Source organism: Rhinichthys klamathensis, unplaced genomic scaffold, assembly GCF_029890125.1.
Source record: "Rhinichthys klamathensis goyatoka isolate OS25496 unplaced genomic scaffold, OSU_Roscu_1.1 h1tg000036l_1, whole genome shotgun sequence".
NCBI lineage: Eukaryota > Metazoa > Chordata > Actinopteri > Cypriniformes > Leuciscidae > Rhinichthys > Rhinichthys klamathensis.
In genome coordinates, this window is record NW_026606584.1 from 1,709,892 (window position 1) to 1,729,946 (window position 20,055).

Here is a 20,055-nt window from a genome sequence, read left to right on the forward strand (position 1 = left end):
ATTAAGACAGTGATATTAAAAGATTCAATATACACCTTGTGAATAAAGCATATCAAACAGACATGCAGATGCAGACACATTAAGCATTTTCTTTATAACGGCTTTCCATGGGGGAGAAAACTCTTAACAAAATAGTATTGTCTTTCCACTTTGTTTACGGTGCCATTGTCTTAGCAGTAGATGGTTATCCCTGGTTGTTGTTTTAGTGCATTTAAGCTACGTAAAGCGTTTTAAAATGTCCCAGTACACGTCGTAATGCATTGCTTTCAATGAGAATTGAGAAACATTTCATGTCAAACCTCCACTGAGGCAAAGGGCATGGGTATTTTGTTTTCATTAAAATTATATTTGGGGTATAAGTTTATCATCATGACATATGTTGGGGTATTTTCAATTTGAACTGCCGGCTTCATCTAGCATAGCCTATAGTCTATGAAGCGACTCCTAAACCTTTATAATTTTTCGAAATAAAACAATATGAAATACCTAACAGCCAGAATAATTTAATTTAGTATTTTTAGCCATTATTCATATAAAACAGAGTGAAAAGCAAAGGGACGGTATCAAGACCACAAGCTCGATAATGTGTTGGAGCGCTAAACAAGAGGCTGGGTTTAGAAATGGTAATGTTTAGGTTGAAATATAAATGTTAAAAATCTGTTGTTTTGATCTGACTCGCTGTACAGTTATAGGATTATTGAAGTGGAGAGTAAAGCTGACTCGACTGATCTCCGTCTCTTGTTTCCTCATTTATTGCACTCCACATTGGTGACCCCGTCGTGAGTTGGATACGGCTGAATTATGTCACACAACGGCGGTGGCGAAAATGCTGCTGTGGCGCCGGACGCCACTAGCAGCGCGGCTAATGTCGGCGCTATCTACGCAGCCATCATCAAGTTAACGGACTTTTGGCAGCACAATCCATGGCCGTGGTTTCAACACATCGAGGCCCAGTTCCAGCTGAGAGGAATAACACAGGACGTTACAAAGTATTTCCACATGGTAGCGGCCTTAGATGCCTTCGACGACAGCCAGGGCTATGGCGCTGTTAGAGGCTCCTCCGGCTGACGGCAAGTACGACGCACTCAAAACATTCCTGTTGAACCTCTTTGAACTGTCGGACCTGGAGAAGGCAGATCGCCTGCTGTCCCTTAACGGCCTTGGCGACAGCAAGCCATCCGAGTTAATGGAGAGGATGCTAGCGGTGCTGGGCGCGGTGGATCCCTCGTTCCTCTTCGCCCACATTTTCCTGCGGCAGCTTCCAGCACCCGTGCGCACCGCACTGGCTAGCTTCCCCCTCCCTTCCTCCAGAGACTACCGAGCGCTGGCTGTGGAGGCAGACAGGATTCCCCCCAACCCCCCGGCGCACGTCTGCCCCTTTTCCACCCACGGAGGACGACCCGGACACCGCAGCTGCTGTGACGGCCCGCCGACAGCGTGGGGACGGGTGGTGTTATTACCATTCCAGGTTTGGGGCCAAGGCCAAGCAGTGTCGCCAGCCTTGCAGTTTTGGAGCCCAGGGAAAAGCCAGGGCCGGCACTCACTAGCAGCAACGGGTGCTGGCCGTAACTGCAAGCTGTTATTCATCATGGACACCTTGTCCGGCCGGCGACTGCTGGTCGATTCTGGGGCTCAGCGCAGCATCCTGCCGGCGAAGCCAGTGGACACCATGGCTGGCGGGCATGGCCCCCCGATGGACGCCGCCAACGGCACACCCATTCGTACCTATGGCACAAGGTATGTGGAAGTGTGTTTCGGCAGGCGGCGTTTCGGCTGGGACTTCGTCATGGCCGCCGTGTCTACGTCGCTCCTGGGGGCGGATTTCCTCTGCGCTTACAGACTGTTGGTGGATGTTACAAACCGCCACCTGATCGACGCCCTCTCTTTTGCCTCGTACCCCTGCACGCTGGGAGGGATGGGGGCGCTTTGTCTGTCAAACACGCTTGCCACCGGGGACCTGTATCAACGCCTACTTGCTGAGTTCCCTGACATAACCACGCCCACGTTTTCATCGGCGGTGGCTAAGCATGGCGTGGAGCACTACATCACCACGGTTGGCCCCCCAGTCTATGCACGAGCTCGGCGTCTCGACTCTGCCAAGCTTGCGATCGCCAGGGAGGAGTTCGCCACCATGGAGCACCTCGGCATCGTGCGTAGCTCCAACAGCCCGTGGGCTTCCCCCCTGCACATGGTGACCAAGGCTGATGGCGGTTGGCGTCCCTGTGGTGATTTCCGTCACCTGAACAACGCCACCACCCCCGACCGGTACCCTGTGCCACACATACAGGACTTCTCCGCCCACCTAGCCGGCGCCACAATTTTCTCGGTGGACCTGGTGCGTGGTTACCACCAGGTGCCTGTCCACCCGCAGGATGTCCCCAAGACAGCAGTCATCACACCCTTTGGCCTTTTCGATTTCCTACGGATGCCTTTCAGCCTCAAGGGTGCAGCACAGACGTTTCAACCCCTCATGGACTCTGTGCTGAGGGAAATGCCATTCCTGTTTGTTTACTTGGACGACATTCTCCTGGCTAGCACGTCCTCAGACGAACACCTGATGCATCTCCGGCAGCTGTTCGGCTGGCTCAGTGAGCATGGTCTCATCATCAACCCGGCCAAGTGTGAGTTTGGCCGGTCGTCCATCACTTTCCTTGGCCACCACATCACCCCGCAGGGGGCCGTCCCCCTCCCGTCCAAGGTGGACGCCGTCGCCAAGTTCCCACGCCCACGCATTGTGAAGTCCCTGCAGGAGTTCCTGGGCATGGTGAACTTCTACAACCGTTTCCTCCCCCATGCGGCCCATTGTACAACGCCTTGCGGGGTGGGAGGCCGGCGGACGTGTTGGATTGGTCCCCGGAGATGAATGGTGCTTTTGATGTTGCCTAAACTGCGCTGGCCAACGCTGCTCTGCTGGCGCACCCGTCTCCGACCGCCCCAGTTGCTCTTACTACGGACGTGGGGGCTGTGTGTGAACAGTGGGTGGGCGGAGCCTGACAGCCACTGGCCTTTTTCAGCAGGAAGCTTCGGGACAACGAGAGGAAATACAGCGCCTTCGACAGGGGTCTTTTCCTGGGTCTTTTCCTCGCCACCCGTCATTTCCGTTTCCTGTTGGAGGGCCGACGGTTCACAGCTTTCGTTGACCACAAGCCGCTGACGTTTGCCATGGCCAAGTCTTCGGAGCCATGGTCTGGTCGACTGCACGCGTCCCGGGGGAATTTCTTCCCGATGCCATGGCCCCGTGGTCGGTTGCCTCCCATCGTGCTGTGTCTTGGAACATTGCTGACGCTTTTGTTCCCATTCCAACGTCTCACCATGGCCTCCCCCAGTCCTACGTGCCCAAGGATTTACTGTCAGCCAAGTATGTCTTCATCCGCCACGATGGCCACCGTACCCCACTGTGGCCCCCCTACGATGGGCCCTTCCGTGTCCTGGTGGGAGGGTGGATATTGGCGAACCGCTTCAGCTGGCCCTGCCCCCACGGCGAGGGCGCCCCCCTGCGGCAGCCTCAAACCATGCCCCGGCCCCGCCCCTTGCCCCTCTCCTGTTAAGCTCAGCCGGTATGGCCGCCCGGTCCGCCCCCCTACACGTTGACTTTTCTAGGTACTGTTATGAGCTGGGCTGTTCTGTTTTGCACTAGTGGATAGTGTCCTATGTTCTATTTGGGGTACCTGTTCGGTCTGGCCCTGTTATTTATGGATGAATTCTGGGGGGGCCTGTGTGGTGACCCACAAGAGAGACGTTCACCGAGGGACTGTACCTTTAAGGGAGAGGTTAAGATACAGAAGTTCCGGGTTAACGTTGTGTGGTTGTTTTGATCTGACTCGCTGTACAGTTATAGAGTTATTGAAGTGGAGAGTAAAGCTGACTCGACGCATCTCCGTCTCTTGTCTCCTCATTTATTGCACTCCACAATGTCATCTTTTTAGGCATTTTGATGCGAGTCATTCTATTGACGCCAGAGGAAAATACGCTTTTAGCGTCTGTGTATTGATGCAAAAACCCTAGAAATTAAATTTAGCATATATACATTTTAAAAAACAAGTTTTATATAATTTATAATATTTTTATTAAAATAATAATCTTGTATAAGGAAAATTAGTTTGTATCTGCTAATTCTATTAAGCAGTGTTAAAATAAAATAAAAGAAGAAACCACATCTTCCATATTTCATTTTTGGTTTAAATAAGGAAAAAGTACACGGACCTAAAAGGGCACCAAACCTATGATAAGGTAATTACAGATATCAAAAAATAATTTCTTAGTAGTAAAATGTTTATTTCTGATATGTGAAATAGGAATTTCAAATAATAAGAAAATATTGATATCTGTAATTAAATTTGAGTGGCAGCTTATTGTGATATTTAACTTAAATACAATTACAGAATAATAGCTTTTACTAGTTGAAATTAAAATTTTAAAATGCAATTCATAGCCTATCCTGTGAATGATTAAAAGTCAAAACAGCTTGCTTTAGTGGTGTAATCCTGCTCCCGGCCACTGCAAAACACTTTTATACAAGTCCTGTTTAGTGAACACTAGGGCTGCATGATTAATCGTATTTTAATCGTGATAATGATTTCTGCTTCTCTTAATTAATTAAAAATAATCATTGCAATATTGGCCTGCTGTTGGTGGTTTGTGTTTTTCACTTGTACCACATGACCTCTGCAGATTCACTATGGCATAGAAATGCATAATTTCTAGTCTGAGGATGCGAACATCTCCGAGTTAAATGTCAGGGTTGTCATCTCATAATTATAGTATTTACATCATGACGTGAATTAAGTCACATGCGTTTCAATCCAAATGTGGAACTTACTATACAGTATGTAATTTTGGATGCAGCTAGTTCTGGAAGTAAAAAGTCCATTAATTTTATTCATAGGGAAATGTATTTTTAACAATAACTTATGAATTTATAATTTTATAGCTGGACCACGATCACAGAGCTGAAAGCGTTTAGGCGGAACAATTTTAGTCGGGAGAAAATGGACGTCTTTCATTTAACCCTTCACATTCCAGCACAAAATGAATGCATGCTTACAGTCGACTATGGAGGGGAAGAGTTTCAGCGGACTAAATGTTTGTAGAAGTCCAGCATACATCACCAGTTTTGAGAATGGAGTTTTCACTAGAAGATTGAGTTATGTCATTTTGATTAAACATTACAAGGTCAAAAAATAGTACACAGAAAGTGTTCTTGTAAACATGTATGCCAGATCACACACAGAACTATGAACAGAACTGCAGAACAGCATACACTAATTCTTCCTTCCTAATGCTTATCAGTTTTTCTTTATTATATGAATACATTTTAACAATTTGCTTCATATTTTTTTTTTTACATTTTACCTAGTGAGAGTGAAGGAGAACAATCTTCTTCCCATTCTGCTGGATGAGTTTCCGCAGGTGCAGCTCTCTCCTCACACTCTGTCCCGCATGTGGAAACAACAGCTCAGACAGATTGACCAGCTCAACTCCTCAAAAAACCAGAGCAGACACATACTACCCAAACGTTTAAACCAAGTGAGCGATCTAACACACAAACTCAGTTTTTATTGCACATTAGACTGCTAAATTTAAATTCAGTAGTTTTATTGGCCCGTTTACATTTAGAATTATCAGAATACTGTCAGCATGCCAATTAAAACACCGTCTATATAATATCAAAAATAAAAATGGCTAAAAGTAATATAGATAGATAGATAGATAGATAGATAGATAGACAGACTTGTGCACTATATTTCAAGCCTTCTGAAACATTAAAATGGCATAATGTTTTGGCAAAAGATAACGCGTTAACGTATGTTAATTTTAAACTGTCTTGGCTAACCACTTCTGATCAGTGTGCCCAGCTCCACAGGTTTCAGCACTGAATGCAATGGGTTTACTTATTTTGTTTTTGTAGCTGGAAGAAGCTCAGAAAAGACATGACATGCTGGTGCAGATCATCCGCAAAGAACAGGAACACAACAGTCGTCTGGTAAGAGCAAACTCTTAACAAAGATCCATAAAGACATGATCTCACAAAATTAAAAGATCTCAATGAATCTGAATCTTATGTTTCAGAGAGTGTTCAGAGAGAGCATCCAACAGCAGAAGTTTGCTCAGAATAAGCTGAGAGAACAGCGACAACAGTTTGCTCGTGCTAAAAAATACTACAGTATCTATCACGTTCAGCTACGTGCCAAACTGATGCAAGCAAAGACACAAGAGGAGCGAGTAAGTCCCAAATCCACACCTACTATTACTGATGCTAGCTAAAACACACCTGTTAAAACACACCAGCGACGACTCAGGAGGCTGCTCAGAATCCAGCCGTGCTGCTCATGTTAATATTATTTATATTATGTATGATTTATAAATATAATTTTTTCAGGAACAAATTTATTTAGTTTGACAGCTTAAAAAAAGTCCATGCCACATGTAAGAAAATTGCATAATACAGTCATGTCCAAAAGGTTTGGCAGTAACATAAGTTTGCTGCTTCAATATTTGTAGATTATTTTTTCACATGTTTCTGTGGTATGTTGGTAAATAATAAGCGGTCCCACTTTATATTAAGTGGCCCTAATACCTGTGAACTTACATGGTTACTAGATATGTACTTAGTATGTAACTACAGTGTAAATACACAGTGGTACATAGTATTTACAACTGTAATATTTGTGTAACTACACATATGTAACAACCCACAGAAAGGTATGTGTAAGTACAAATGTGTAACAGGAGATTGGTAACAACACTTTTTCCACTACAGTAAGTACACATGTGTAACAGGCATTTTGTAACAACAATATGTATTCACACAAGTTGTTCCACTTCCACACGCAGTCTTCCATACTGTAGTTACCAGTTAAGAACACACTGAAACCATGATGATTCCTATGTGTATACCATGTATTTACTATATGACCGGCAGGACTTATGTTGAATTACAGCTAAAGTTTTCCCTTGTGGTACCAGTGTACATACATGGTAACTCCTCACGAACTCTGCACTTGATACAATGTGTTAAACTGTCATAACTTACATGTATTATGCAAAACCCAAACCTCTGTGCAACTGTACTAACAGTGTACTTACATGGTAACTCCTCAGGAACTGTCCACTTAATATAAAGTGTAAAATGGTCATAACTTACTGTGTATTATGCAAAACCCAAACCTCTGTGCAACTGTACTAACAGTGTACTAACATGGTAACTCCCCAGGAACTGTCCACTTAATATAAAGTGAAAAATGGTCATAACTTACTGTGTATTATGCAAAACCCAAACCTCTGTGCAACTGTACTAACAGTGTACTAACATGGTAACTCCTCAGGAACTGTCCACTTAATATAAAGTGTAAAACGGTCATAACTTACTGTGTATTATGCAAAACCCAAACCTCTGTGCAACACTGTATTAACAGTGTAACTTACTTACATGGTAACTCCTCAGGAACTGTCCACTTAATATAAAGTGTAAAACGGTCATAACAGAGACCATCTCAGCAAACCCAAACCTCTCATAGTTTTATTAACAATAGCATTAAAATATATTTTGAGCCACTAATCCTACTCATACCCCTAAACCTACCCATAACCATTCCTTAAAACCACGTAGGCTACACTTATGAAGAAAATAAAAACATAACAGACAGACAAGTAACGTTATAAATTTCACAATAGTTTGTTTATTGCGAAAATGTCAAAACCGGTACCAAAAGTCGTTCACATGATGATGCGTTGCAGCCGCAGTCCTCTCTGGCAGTATTATAATAGTTGTGTATGAGGTACAGATCAGAATATAAATTATTAATTCATGAAAATGTTAATCCGGTTTCGGTTCGCTCTGTGAAGGCGCGCGCGCTTCTCCATTTCAAATGTACTACACCGACTGAAACTAGCGCAATCTGTGACGAAGCAGGCGAGAGCCAATGAGCGTTTGACATCACGTCCGTAAAACATGTCGTAACGCTTCTTGAAGGCGCATTTTTTGAATTTGAATTCATCACCAGCGCGCCTGAGCGCGGGATTTGACGTTGGCGGTCGCTGCTGAGAAATGGAGATGAAGATCATAAAGGGCTGAATTTGGATCTGTTTCTTGCAAACAACGTATGGATTCTAAAGATTTGGATTACATCAGGCTAATACAATTGATGTTTTTTGTGAATTTATGTTGTGTTTTATTGGAGAAAACGCTTTTTGTGTCTCACGGTAAATAAACTAAATACTACAAAATGGTTAAACAAGGTATTTTTAAGGTTTTAAAGTGTAGGCTATTCTTGTTTATTGTTTACAGAACACTGTAATTTACTGTAAAGGCAAATAGGTCACCACAATGTCAAATCAAAAAATCTAAAATAAAGAGTAAATCTTTAAAAGTGCTATGCCGTAATATCCCAGAATCTATCAAAGCATAACTATCACATTTATATTTCAGAGTTTACTATCCACTACGTAACCTTGTGTTTTGCATTTACTATGGTACACAACAATGACCCTAACAATTACACTTTATATTAAGTGGACAGTTCCCGAGGAGTTACCATGTAAGTACACTGTTAATGCAGTGTTGCACAGAGGTTTGGGTTTTGCATAATACACAGTAAGTTATGACCATTTTACACTTTATATTAAGTGGACAGTTCCTGAGGAGTTACCATGTAAGTACACTGTTAATACAGTGTTGCACAGAGGTTTGGGTTTTGCATAATACACAGTAAGGCCTTGTCCACACGGACACGGGAAGTTTTATAACCGGAGTTTTTCCTACAGCGTTTTTAAAAAAAATCCCGTCCACATGCTCGGTCTTCGTCTACATGAAAACGCAAAAACACGTATCAAGCGCGGTCAAGAGCATGCCACGCCAGCAGGCGGCGATATAAACCTTAACCGTAAAGCCACGTTGGCCAATCAGAAGCGCAAATCTGACGTCAAACACAGCGGATAACGGCGCACACTCTGACGTCGCAAGGCAAAAACCCCGGTTTCACTGTCTACTAGGGGTGGAACGGTACACAGAAGTCACGGTTCGGTTCATACCTCGGTTCAGACATCACGGTTCGGTACGATTTCGGTACAATGGAGTGAAAAGCAAAGCAAAAATGCAGAAGGCATTTTTATAAATGTCTTAAGCCTTGTATTTTTTTAAATAAGTTTTATTAATAAAGGCATAGAACCAGTTTATTTGTAGTGCACTGACAGTAGTTTTATATAATTAGTTTATTAATTAAATTATTAAAAAGACGAAAAGACCTTGAGATATGTTTGGTAATTGTACCTGAATGAATTTAAAATTAATTTGCTATTTCAGATCAAGATATTTGTTTTCCTTCATTTTAATTAACTAACTTTATTCTCATCTGAATTATAAATAATTGATTTCCGTATAAAATAATACTACCTTAAAAACTTTTGTTAACAGTTGTAGGTTACAGTTTGACAAGAGTTTAGAGTGTGACAAAAGCACAATGTTGTGTTTTATTGCGAGTGTACACAAATATAAGTAAACAATTTGCAGTTTTAATGATGTCCTGTATGAAAAAAATGACGGAGTATGTTTTTACGTTTCCACTGTTCGATCGCCCGTGCCTCTCACACACACACACACACACGCACACGCACACACACACTGTTCATCGCGCGATTCGCGCCCGCGCCTCTCTCTCTCTCGCACGCGCGCACACACACACTGTTCATCGCGCGATTCGCGCCCGCGCCTCTCTCTCTCTCTCGCGCGCGCGCACACACACACACACACACACACAAACACACTGTTCATCGCGCGATTCGCGCCCGCGCCTCTCTCTCTCTCGCACGCGCACGCGCGCGCACACACACACACACACACACTGTTCGATCGCGCCTCTCTCTCTCTCTCTCTCTCTCTCGCACACACACACACACACTGTTCATCGCGCCTCTCTCTCTCTCTCTCTCGCACACACACACACACACACACACTGTTCATCGCGCCTCTCTCTCTCTCTCTCTCTCGCGCACACAGACACACACACACACACACACACTCCTGCATTGCAATCTTGATCGCAGCCTGTTCATTGCTGCGTTCACAGTCACACCAAAAGCGAATAGAGCGAAATGTATCGCTATTTAAGAGGTTTTATTTGTTTGTACCGTGTATTCTGCGTGCAAATTCGTGCACCGAACCGTGACGCCCGTACCGTTTCGGTTCAATACGAATACATGTACCGTTCCACCCCTACTGTCTACACGACAACACTGTAACCGGCGTTTCTGAAAATCCTCACTCTGGCAGGGGTTTTCAAAAATGTTCGGTTTCAGTGCGTTTTCGTGTGGACGAACGGCCGAACCGCGTAAAAAAAGTCACGGTTATAAAAATACCCGTGTCCGTGTGGACAGGGCCTAAGTTATGACCATTTTACACTTTATATTAAGTGGACAGTTCCTGAGGAGTTACCATGGAAGTACACTGTTAATACAGTGTTGCACAGAGGTTTGGGTTTTGCATAATACATGTAAGTTATGACCGTTTTACACTTTTTATATTAAGTGGACAGTTCCTGAGGAGTTACCATGTTAGTACACTGTTAGTACAGTTGCACAGAGGTTTGGGTTTTGCATAATACACAGTAAGTTATGACCATTTTACACTTTATATTAAGTGGACAGTTCCTGAGGAGTTACCATGTAAGTACACTGTTAGTACAGTTGCACAGAGGTTTGGGTTTTGCATAATACATGTGAGTTATGACAGTTTAACACATTGTATTAAGTGCAGAGTTCCTGAAGAGTTACTATGTATGTACACTGGTACCACAAGGGAAAACTTTAGCTGTAATTCAACATAAGTCCTGCCGGTCATATAGTAAATACATGGTATACACATAGGAATCATCATAGTTTCAGTGTGTTCTTAACTGGTAACTACAGTATGGAAGACTGCGTGTGGAAGTGGAACAACTTGTGTGAATACATATTGTTGTTACAAAATGTAGTTACATAATGCCTGTTACACATGTGTACTTACTGTAGTGGAAAAAGTGTTGTTACCAATGTCCTGTTACACATTTGTACTTACACATACCTTTCCGTGGGTTGTTACATATGTGTAGTTACACAAATATTACAGTTGTAAATACTATGTACCAATGTGTATTTACACTGTAGTTACATACTAAGTACATATCTAGTAACCATGTAAGTTCACAGGTATTAGGGCCACTTAATATAAAGTGGGACCCCCTTCTCCATAACCTCTGCAATTCGACCTGGCATGCTGGATATCAGCTTCAGGGCCAAATCCTGAGTGATGGCGATCCATTTTTGCCATATTAGTGCTCTGAGTTGATCACAATTTGTAGACTTCTACTTGTCCTCTCCCCTTTTGAGAATTGACCACAGGTTCTTTATAGGGGCTTTCACACTGGATAGTTATAGGAACTCCGTTATAGGAACTAGCCACCAGGGCGGTCCCCCAAGAACAAAAGTGACCGAAGCCGGCCAACAGTGACGTCATTTAAATGTGGCATTCAACAACGTCAACGGCGGGAGGATGGAGGACGGCGTGATCGGAGCTGGGTTTTTGTTGTGTGTCGTGGGTTTTGTGATATTGGAGATGGAATGCAGACAAATCTAAGATAAGATCTAAATCTAAGATAACTTGCAGCGCTACATATCATCAAGGCTGAGAAAAGAACACAACGCCGCAGACAAAGCGGCAGGTAAATGCTAATAACATTAGCTTTCTGTTTGTTAATGTGCCTTTTAACATTAGCTTTCCGTGGTGACGTGTTCGGCCAATCAGCGTACAGTTACGTCATGGTAGTAATTCCTATTGTGGTGGGTTAGACCCTATTTTGAAGTAGGAGCTAATTTAGTCGCTAATTTAGGCGTTCTTAAATCATTCCCAGTTCCTGCACTGCAAACACGCCAAAAACTGGGTACTTCTGCCAATAGTTATAGGAACTATGAAAATGTTCCTCCGGTGCGAAAGCCCCTTGAGGGATTAAGATCTGGTGAGTTGTCTGGCCCCGGATTAAAAATTTCAATGTAATGATCTCTGAGCCACTTCATTATCTCACTTGCCTTGTGATATGGTGCTCCATCATGCTGGAAAATGCACGAATCATCACCAAATTGCTCCTGGATTGGTTGCTTTTGCAAGGTCGTTTTGATACTATTCTTTATAAATGGCACTGTTTTTGGCCAGAATTGTGTGGGAGCCTACTACGTTGGATGAAAAGCAACCTCACACATGAAGGGTCTCATGATGCTTTACTGTTGGCACGACACATGGTAGCATTCACCTTTTCTTCAGAAAATAGACTTTCCAAATGTCCCAAACAGTCGTAAGGGGGCTTCATCAGAGAAAATAACTTTGCAATAGTCTTCTGCTGATCAATCCTTGTACTTCCTGCAGAATTTCAGTCTGTTCTTTGCCGCCCTCCTTGACACTAGGGTCGTTGTCCAAAAGTCTTAACCTTAGTGTGCATTCAGATGCACTAACACCCACCTGCTGCCAATGCTAAGCAAGCTCTGCACTGGTGGTGACACGATTCCGTAGCTAAATCCTCAGGAGGAAACCGTCCTAGTGCTTGCTGGACACTCTGGGATGTCCTGAAGCATTCTTCTTGTTGTTCTTGATAATCTTGAGAAGTTCTTGATGATCCGGTAAATGTTTTTTTTGTTTTTTTTCAGGTGCATCAATTGCCTTGTGTAAGGGAATTACAGTTAGACCACATAAAAAGACCAATATATTCAATGAAGACCTGGGCCCTGTTGTTCAAAAAGTTTAATCTGGGTTAGAATTATCTAGATTTGGAAATCCCATGTTTTGCTATTCAGAATCAAGTAATCCATCGCACTTTTGTGCCGTTTTTTTTTTTTTTTTTCAAAGCAAAAATGGATTGGATCACCCTGATCCAGATACATGCCTGCCTAATATGCTGTTGGAGGGATCGGAAGAGGGGTGCAACACAGACAGTGCATCATTTGGGTGCTCTGTACAATCCAAATATATGCCTCCATGTCAGTGATACCTTCACACAAATGCAAGTCACCCATACTGCTTGCACTGATGCACCCCAATACCAGGACAGATGTTTGCTTTTACACCTGTCACTGATGAAAGTCTGGTTGGTCCCTTTCGTCTTTGGGACTGAGAACTCGATGTCTGTTTTCCCCAAGAACAAGCTGAAACATGGACTCATCTGACCACAGCACACATTTCCACTGTCTTCTAGACCAGTGGTTCCCAAACTTTTTGAAAGCATGGCACCCCTTTGTAGCTTTTTTTTTCCCCACGGCACCCCAACCCAAGGGTTTTTAAAAAAAAAAATTTAATATTTTTTTTAACAGAAAGGTCCCATTGAGATACAATATATCTTCTACCAGGGAGTCCTGACCAAGATAGGCAGCACAAACAAAAAGCACAAAGTAGTACATAACACAACATAATAAACAAACGAAAGTACCCATATCTGAGAAACAATACTAATCCTAATCAACTGTTAAAACATTTACACCGTTCTATAAATACAGACTTTAAGATGTTTTTAGACAAAGCGAGAGATGGTACATATTTCATATGTGATATACCCTTAAAGGGATACTTCACCTCTGGGAAGATGAGTGTGTATTTATTATTGGTCATTTATATAGTAGAAATGTGAAATTATTTTTGAAATTGAAGCATTCTAGACTGAGAAAAGGCAGAAAATTGATTTTTTACTCATGTGGCTGAAAGACAACAACTCCCAGAATGCACTTGCTTTGCTGCCCTTACGAGGCCACTCCCAAACCACGCCTACCGGTTACAGGCGGCAGAATCCGAAAAATGGATACAACTAGGCTTGCTTTGATACATCGTGAGTTATTTGATAAATTTCCATCGAAATGGTGCTAAATTGCGTTGTACCGGGATGTACTAGCCTAATGTATAGTGTAATGTATAATGTACAGTGGCTAGATTAACAAATAAACAGTCATCACTTGAACAAGATATCCCATTACAGTTTAGTAGTAGCCTACTAAAGAGAGAAAATCACTGAGAAAATCGAAAGCATCAGAAATACAATTATAAATGTACAACCTTTGACAGCGTCTTATGATTCAACCTCAATTACCGCCCCTCAAGAACAATTGCAGTGCTTTACAACTATAGGAAGAGTCAAGTCACCTTTATTTATGTAGCGCTTTTTACAATACAGATTGTATCAAAGAAGCTTCACAGTGATAACATGAAAATAATACAACAAAGTTTGTTTCTAGAAGAAAATTGCATCATCGTCCACCTTAAGTAAGGCAGATCAATAATAATAATAATATAGTTGAATATTAAATGTCCCCAACTAAGCAAGCCAAAAGCCAAGGCAACAGTGGCAAGGAACCAAAACTCAGGTGACAGAATGGAGAAAAAAACCTTGGGAGAAACCAGGCTCAGTTGGGGGCCAGTTCTCCTCTGGCCAACGAGCGAACAGTGTATGATTATGATTCAGGCAGCATTACAGGTCAGGAGTCAGATTGGATCAGAACATTCAGAATATTTATCCAGTTCCATCTGGTTGGAAGTCAGAGTCATCACGCCATTATGGAAACGAGTTTGTTGAGGATCAGTGCCGATGGCTGTCGTGTTGATGAGGCCTTCACAGGGCTGATGAGGCTGGCACTTTAGGGATGCGTTGTGGATGGGTCCAGGCGCAGGTCCACCATCTGATCTAGATACGGCCCAAATCCGGCTGACTTCAGTAAACCTCGGAATAAAAAGAAAGACTAACATTTGCGTAGATGACATTCTTCTTATGATGTAACGAGTACATCAGGTGTTATAGGAAGTGTCCCCGGTTCTGGCTGACCTAATCTATGCAGCCTAATAATCATTTAACTGATTTGAATAATAGAAATGTATAATGTTCTATATGAATGCCAGGTAATAGAGATTCGTTTTTAGTCTAGATTTAAACTGACAGAGTGTGTTTGCTTCCCGGGCAATGTAAGGAAGACTGTTCCAAAGTTTAGGTGCTAAATAGGAGAAGGATCTACCGCCTGCAGTTGATTTTTGATATTCTAGGTATTATCAATTGGCCATAATTTTGAGATCGCAGTAGACGTGAAGGACTATAATGCGTTAAGAGCTCGCTCAAGTTCTGGGGAGCGAAACCATTTAGTGCTTTGTAAGTAGTCAGCAATATTTTAAAATGTATATGATGTTTAACCCTCTGGGGACCAAGAACAGCAGAAAAATAGACTTAAACTACTCCATCATTTCTGGTCATACAGAGTTATGAAACATATTAAAAAAAACTGTTAAATGTCTACTTTTTTATGTGCCCACCTACAATCGAAATAAAATATTGTGCTTTTGTAAAATAAAGAAAATAAACAGGGTGTGCGTTCTGCCTCTCCGTGTCCGTGAACTTTTTTCTGGAGCACGTCTCTAAACTTAAAAAAAAAACTTAGCTAATACTATTCACCCAGACATGAGCAATATATGTTTATGATCATTTAAGTTTGTACTTTTAAATTATCTAATTTAAAACTAAAATAAATATTCCCTGTTTATGTAATCTATATAAAAAGAGAGATGTGTCAGCCATTCTCATTATCGTTCTCTCAGCTCATTATTTTCCTAATGTGACACGCCCACGGAGAGCGCGCGCTATTCAAACGCTAATGATCTGAAGCAACACATTGAGACGTGTAAAACGCCCATACAAACTCTGTAAACACACTTTATTTAGTCAGATTAATGTACTGTCGTTTGGCGCGGCTGTGAGGAATAATCCTGGGACATTTACCTACCTCAGAACAAGTGCTGGTTTATTTTCACTTCGAGGAGCGAGCTGAACTGTAAGTGTTTTATTCTTGTGCTTTGTTCTAATCGCGATATAGAATAACGTTTAGTGTCTGTAAACGCAAAAATAGCCTACTGTTTAAATTTGAATCATGTTTCTGTGTGTGTGTGTGTTTGACTAGTTTAGGATCGATTATAAAGTTTTAACTCTAAAATAGACATCAAATAAGCTTTTGTTAGCAGTTTCTGCTCATATGTTAAATATATAGTATGTTTTGTCAAAAATAAACTTATTAACTGTTATAGTGTTTGTTCCAGCTAGGCTATATCAAAATAATGAATCCTTAACTTTGAAATATGTATAATAAAAAATGTATTGGCATACTTTAAAAAATAATACTTTATAAGAGATTTATGGAAAAAGACAATTTTCTTTTCAAGATGTTTCTAACTTTGAACCAATTCTATTGAATGGCCCATATAACCTATTTGAACAGGATTTGTTTCCAGGTATGACTAAAAATGTGCTTTTGACTTTCATTTATATTTTGATTTTATATATATACAGGTCCTTCTCAAAAAATTAGCATATTGTGATAAAGTTCATTATTTTCCATAATGTAATGATAAAAGTTAAACTTTCATATATTTTAGATTCATTGCACACCAACTGAAATATTTCAGGTCTTTTATTGTTTTAATACTGATGATTTTGGCATACAGCTCATGAAAACCCAAAATTCCTGTCTCAAAAAATTAGCATATCATGAAAAGGGTCTCTAAACGAGCTATTAACCTAATCATCTGAATCAACTAATTAACTCTAAACACCTGCAAAAGATTCCTGAGGCTTTTAAAAACTCCCAGCCTGTTTCATTACTCAAAACCGCAATCATGGGTAAGATTGCCGACCTGACTGCTGTCCAGAAGGCCATCATTGACACCCTCAAGCAAGAGGGTAAGACAGAAAGAAATTTCTGAACAAATAGGCTGTTCCCAGAGTGCTGTATCAAGGCACCTCAGTGGGAAGTCTGTGGGAAGGAAAAAGTGTGGCAAAAAACGCTGCACAGCGAGAAGAGGTGACCGGACCCTGAGGAAGATTGTGGAGAAGGACCGATTCCAGACCTTGGGGGACCTGCGGAAGCAGTGGTCTGAGTCTGGAGTAGAAACATCCAGAGCCACCGTGCACAGGCGTGTACAGGAAATGGGCTACAGGTGCCGCATTCCCCAGGTCAAGCCACTTTTGAACCAGAAACAGCGGCAGAAGCGCCTGACCTGGGCTACAGAGAAGCAGCACTGGACTGTTGCTCAGTTTTGCATGTCATTCGGAAATCAAGGTGCCAGAGTCTGGAGGAAGACTGGGGAGAAGGAAATGCCAAAATGCCTGAAGTCCAGTGTCAAGTACCCACAGTCAGTGATGGTCTGGGGTGCCATGTCAGCTGCTGGTGTTGGTGCACTGTGTTTTATCAAGGGCAGGGTCAATGCAGATAGCTATCAGGAGATTTTGGAGCACTTCATGCTTCCATCTGCTGAAAAGCTTTATGGAGATGAAGATTTCATTTTTCAGCACGACCTGACACCTGCTCACAGTGCCAAAACCACTGGTAAATGGTTTACTGACCATGGTATTACTGTGCTCAATTGGCCTGCCAACTCTCCTGACCTGAACCCCATAGAGAATCTGTGGGATATTGTGAAGAGAAAGTTGAGAGACGCAAGACCCAACACTCTGGATGAGCTTAAGGCCGCTATCGAAGCATCCTGGGCCTCCATAACACCTCAGCAGAGCCACAGGCTGATTGCCTCCATGCCACGCCGCATTGAAGCAGTCATTTCTGCAAAAGGATTCCCGACCAAGTATTGACTATTGAGTGCATAACTGAACATAATTATTTGAAGGTTGCCTTTTTTTTGTATTAAAAACACTTATTTTATTGGTCGGATGAAATATGCTAATTGTTTGAGACAGGAATTTTGGGTTTTCATGAGCTGTATGCCAAAATCATCAGTATTAAAACAATAAAAGACCTGAAATATTTCAGTTGGTGTGCAATGAATCTAAAATATATGAAAGTTTAATTTTTATCATTACATTATGGAAAATAATGAACTTTATCACAATATGCTAATTTTTTGAGAAGGACCTGTATATATATATATATATATATATATATATATATATGTCTGTGTGTGTGTGTGTATATATGTATATATATTTTCCTTGCATTCTTTCTTGTGACACACCTGAATGAAATTAATGCATCTTTGTCTTCTCAGGTGAGAATCACCTAATTATACATGAGGGGGTCGGGCCGTTCACGCCCATTCGCATATTGCCTTTCAAACAAAAAAAATGTTTTTCACAATTTAAAGCAATCTATGGTGTTATGTGAATGATTAGAAAGGATGATTTTCAGATCATTTTGAAGCAAATACTCAAGGCCACAACTTCCATTAGTCAAAAGTCTTGTGGACACATATTTAGTATGTGTTTTGTGGCCTTATTTCAGAAACTTAAATTTTTAGTTTTATCAATAAACATGCATAAACAATATTCTCTCAAAAATACAAACATGTACATACATGTTGCTTACATATTATGGTAGCCCTGTTTGTGCTAAATAGTGTAATTTCACCTGTGCCAGTAATATGTTTATAAGCAACTGAAAAAAGCACAAATGTCAGGGCATGTCAAAACATCTCAAGGACCCCAAAAACACCTTGGTCCCCAGAGGGGTTAATAGGGAGCCAATGCAATGTTGACAGAACGGGGCTAATACGGTCATACTTTCTGGTTCTAGTGAGAACTCGAGCTGCTGCGTTTTGGACCAACTGGTTTATTAAGCGTGCAGGGCAACCACCCAGTAGAGCATTACAATAATCATTGTAATTTTCATTGAAAGCATATGTCGTAATTTAGATATATTTTTAAGATGGAAGAATGAGGTTTTATAGATGCTAGAAACGTGGCTTTCAAATGAAAGATTGGTATCAAAGAGCACACCCAGGTTCCTAACCGACGACGAACACTTGACAGAGCAGCCATCAATTGTTAGACAATATTCTGGCTTAATACGTGCAGAGGTTTTTTGCCCAATATTTAGAAACTCAGTTTTTTTCAGAATTTAGTAGTAGGAAATTACTAGTCATCCAAATCTTTATATCAGCTATGCATTCCATTAATTTTTTTTTAATTGATGCGTTTCGTCGGGGCGCAAAGAAATATAGAGCTGAGTATCATCAGCATAACAGTGAAAACTAATTCCATGCTTCTTAATGATATCTCCTAAGGGTAGCATGTACAGGGTGAACAACAACGGTCCTAGTACTGAGCCTTGTGGTACTCCATACTGAACTTTTGATCGATATCACATCTCTACATTTACTGCTAGAAACTGATAACGGTCAGAAAAGTATGATTTGAACCATGCTAGTGCAATTCCACTAATGCCAACATAATTTTCGAGTCTATTCAAAAGAATGTTGTGGTCGATGGTATCAAATGCAGCGCTAAGATCCAGTAACACTAATAGAGAGATACAACCACAATCGGATGATAAGAGCAAATCATTTGTAACTCTAATGAGAGCAGTCTCGGTACTATGATATGATCTAAATCCTGACTGGAAATCCTCGCAGATACCATTTCTTTCTAAAAAGGAACATAGTTGTGAGGATACTGCCTTTTCTATTCATTTTGACAGAAAAGGTAGATTCGAGATCGGCCTGTAATTGACTAATTCTCTGTGTTTTTTTAATTAGAGGTTTAATAATAGCCAGCTTAAAGGTTTTCGGTAATATCCTAGTGACAAAGATGAATTAATGATATTAAGAAGAGGATCTATGACCTCTGGAAGCATCTCTTTCAATAGCTTAGTCGGTATAGGGTCTAACATGCATGTTGTTGATTTAGATGATTTAACGAGTTTAGACAATTCTTCCTCTCCTTTAGCAATGAATGAATGAAATTTTTCCTCAGGGAGACTACAATGCACTGTCTGATGCGATACTGTAGTAGACGGTTGCATAGTTATAATTTTCTCTCTAATATTATCAATCTTGTAAGAAGTTCATCAAGTCATTACTGCTGTGCTGTTTGGAAACGTCCGGTGTTGGAGCTTTATTTTTTGTTAATTTAGGCATTGTTTCGAATAAATACCTAGGGTTGTGTTTTTCTTCTAAAAGTGTTGAAAAATAAGCAGATCTAGCAGTTTTTAAGGCCTTTCTGTACGTAATCGTGCTCTCTCTCCACGAAATGCGAAATACTTCTAGTTTTGTTTTCTTTCAGTCGC

At 41.5% G+C, this 20,055-nt stretch overlaps 1 protein-coding gene across 1 annotated transcript in view; it reads left to right on the forward strand.

Moving 5' to 3' along the window:
• Positions 1–20,055, forward strand: part of LOC130081174 (centrosomal protein of 95 kDa-like) — a 239,192-nt gene that overhangs the window by 182,370 nt on the left and 36,767 nt on the right. Inside the window, exons 15-17 of the mRNA XM_056246135.1 lie at positions 5,357–5,526; positions 5,909–5,983; positions 6,070–6,222. Coding sequence (XP_056102110.1) covers positions 5,357–5,526; positions 5,909–5,983; positions 6,070–6,222 — 398 coding nt within the window. The remainder of the gene's footprint in view (positions 1–5,356; positions 5,527–5,908; positions 5,984–6,069; positions 6,223–20,055) is intronic.